Source organism: Ceraceosorus guamensis (assembly GCF_003144195.1).
Source record: "Ceraceosorus guamensis strain MCA 4658 unplaced genomic scaffold IE81scaffold_227, whole genome shotgun sequence".
NCBI lineage: Eukaryota > Fungi > Basidiomycota > Exobasidiomycetes > Ceraceosorales > Ceraceosoraceae > Ceraceosorus > Ceraceosorus guamensis.
The window spans coordinates 2,057-4,340 of NW_020290222.1; the positions used below are offsets into that span (position 1 = coordinate 2,057).

Here is a 2,284-nt window from a genome sequence, read left to right on the forward strand (position 1 = left end):
GGGGGGGGGGGGGGGGGCGGCGATACGGTAGACGAACGCTTAGCCATGATCACGACTGCCCTCCTCTTCGCTAAAGCTCCGTGAGCATGGCGTGGTGCTTCTGCGACGTGCGCATCTCGAGACTTTTGTGCGCGAGAAGCGATCTTCTTGCCTATCGGGGGGTCTGATCCTTGAAATGTATGCTCCTTTGCTCCCTTCTTTTTCCGCTCATACTTGCGGCACCGTGAGCTGAGCGAGGGATTGGCCGTGCAGCAGAATCATCGTGACGATCTGTTGTCTGTTCGGCGTTGCGCGGTCGTGCAGCGCACCGCACCGTGCGACTGAAGCAGCTCTCTCTCTGCCCTTCCTCGCAGCTTGGCTTGCTGGCTCACCATGTCTGCCGAGTCAAGTGCCAACGCCTCATACCACCACACCTCGCCTGCCTCGACTTGCGTCGAGTGGGTTCCGCGCGCCGGAAGGCAGTACTATACTTACTCGTTCGTGACTTGAGTACCTCTGGAAACATGAAACGAGACGCGTGACAAAGTCTGTCTGGGACAGACTTCACAATCTTGAATTCATTCGCGAATTCGCGATCGATGCGCTTCATGCATCTCGGCAAACGCACAGTCATCAGGGCCGCATGTCGTGTGGCTTTGCTTTAGCGTCGCAATCACGCGAATGATCCAGCTGATGAGCGAGCGTGTTGCAGTTTCCTCCATTTTGGGGGCCTGGGGCTGAGCTGGCCTGAGATGCTGCTTGTGCTGTGCGCTGCTTGCCCTTTTGCATGGCAGGCATTTCGACTTCTGAGCGGCGAGCATCCACCACCACCAATAATGAGGCTTTTCGCAAGTCTTGGCTTGCTTTGCCTTTCTTCGATGCCATGCCATGCCATGCCATGCCATGCCATGCCATGCCCGCCCCGGCCCAGCCCTGTCACCGATGGCAGGCAAAGTCGCTTGGAGCGATGGGGCGCTATACAGAGTCAGGGAGTTGTTGTGCGTGGATCCGGATGAGGATGAGGATGAGCTTTGATTCTGATTCAGATTCAGATTCAGATTCAGATTCGTGATTTTGCCCAATTCAAGCTATAAGTGCCAAGGACTCGGCGGGACAGGCGTACTCACTGCTTCGAACTCAGATGCACTGCGCTCACCACTCACGACTCGGCTGCATGGTGGGACGCCGCGTGTGGGATGAATACACGATTCACATTCATCAAGATTCGTCATTCCGATTCTGCTTCCGCTTCCGCTTCCAGCGGTCAAGAGCGGCCGAAATCGTGGATGTGAATGTGAATGTGAATCGTGAATCGTGAATGTGTCGCGACGCCCGCCTATACGGTAGGCTGCTTGCTGTGCGCTGTGTGTGTGCGCAACTACCACCCGACACTGACTCACGGGCATCCAACGATGCGTGATGATCCGTGATACGTGATTATTATCATCGGATATGTTTACCCGAAGCAGCGCGGGTCCTTTTCATGAACCCGCAACGAACAAGCCTCTGCTGCTGAGTTGCTTGGTCCAAGCGCCGGTCGAGTGTGCGCGCGCGCATGCACACACGCACACGAACCCACACACACACACCCAAAACTGCCATCACAGACGTCCCTCGTGCGATGAGTGCAGTGCGTTGCTGATGAGCAGTCACGAGTCGCTCGAGGCCTTCATTTGCCGTTTGTGACTCGCCATCAACCTTGAAATCCCCAGACAGCCCACCTTGATCAATCAATCGCCACTCGTCATTGCTGGACAGTTGCGACTTGCTCCATCAACTTTTCACCATTCCCTCTTTCCCGCGCACATTTCCCTCGAAGCTCTAGCAACACACATTCTCACACGCAGCCGCAGCATACACAATGACGGCCGCCTCTGCTAGCTCCTCTTCCACCAACATCCACACTTCTCCCCATCCACCGCTCCATCTGCCCCGGGTGACGCTGCCAACGTTTCTCTTTGCTCCGCTACACTCGACCTCCACATCTGCATTCACCACCCCATCCTCCCCGCGTCTCAACAAACCCATCCTGCATCCACCTCCCTCCGAGTCCACCGTATCCACTCGATCTCGAGCGACGCCTCTATCGCTCGCGCAGGTACGGGACCAAGCTTATGCGCTCGCTGCTGGATTGCTGGATGACAAAGTTGCCCAGTCGTTTGGCTTAAAGGAAGGATTGAGCAAGGGCGATACCGTCGCATTGTTCAGCGCAAATCAGGTCAGTCCTTGATGAACCGCGCATGTAGACTCGTAGCCGCAGATGCAAGTCTGACACGCCATCTCGCCCCAAATCCTCCCCCCCCCC

At 56.4% G+C, this 2,284-nt stretch overlaps 1 protein-coding gene across 1 annotated transcript; it reads left to right on the forward strand.

Annotated features, from left to right (window-relative positions):
• Nucleotides 1-1,753: 1,753 nt before the first annotated feature.
• Nucleotides 1,754-2,250, forward strand: IE81DRAFT_101160 (hypothetical protein). The gene has a single exon (XM_025510009.1). It carries the CDS (start codon nt 1,841-1,843, stop codon nt 2,207-2,209), a length of 369 nt encoding a protein of 122 aa, XP_025365816.1. The 5' UTR covers nt 1,754-1,840; the 3' UTR covers nt 2,210-2,250.
• The last annotated feature ends 34 nt before the right edge of the window (nt 2,251-2,284 follow it).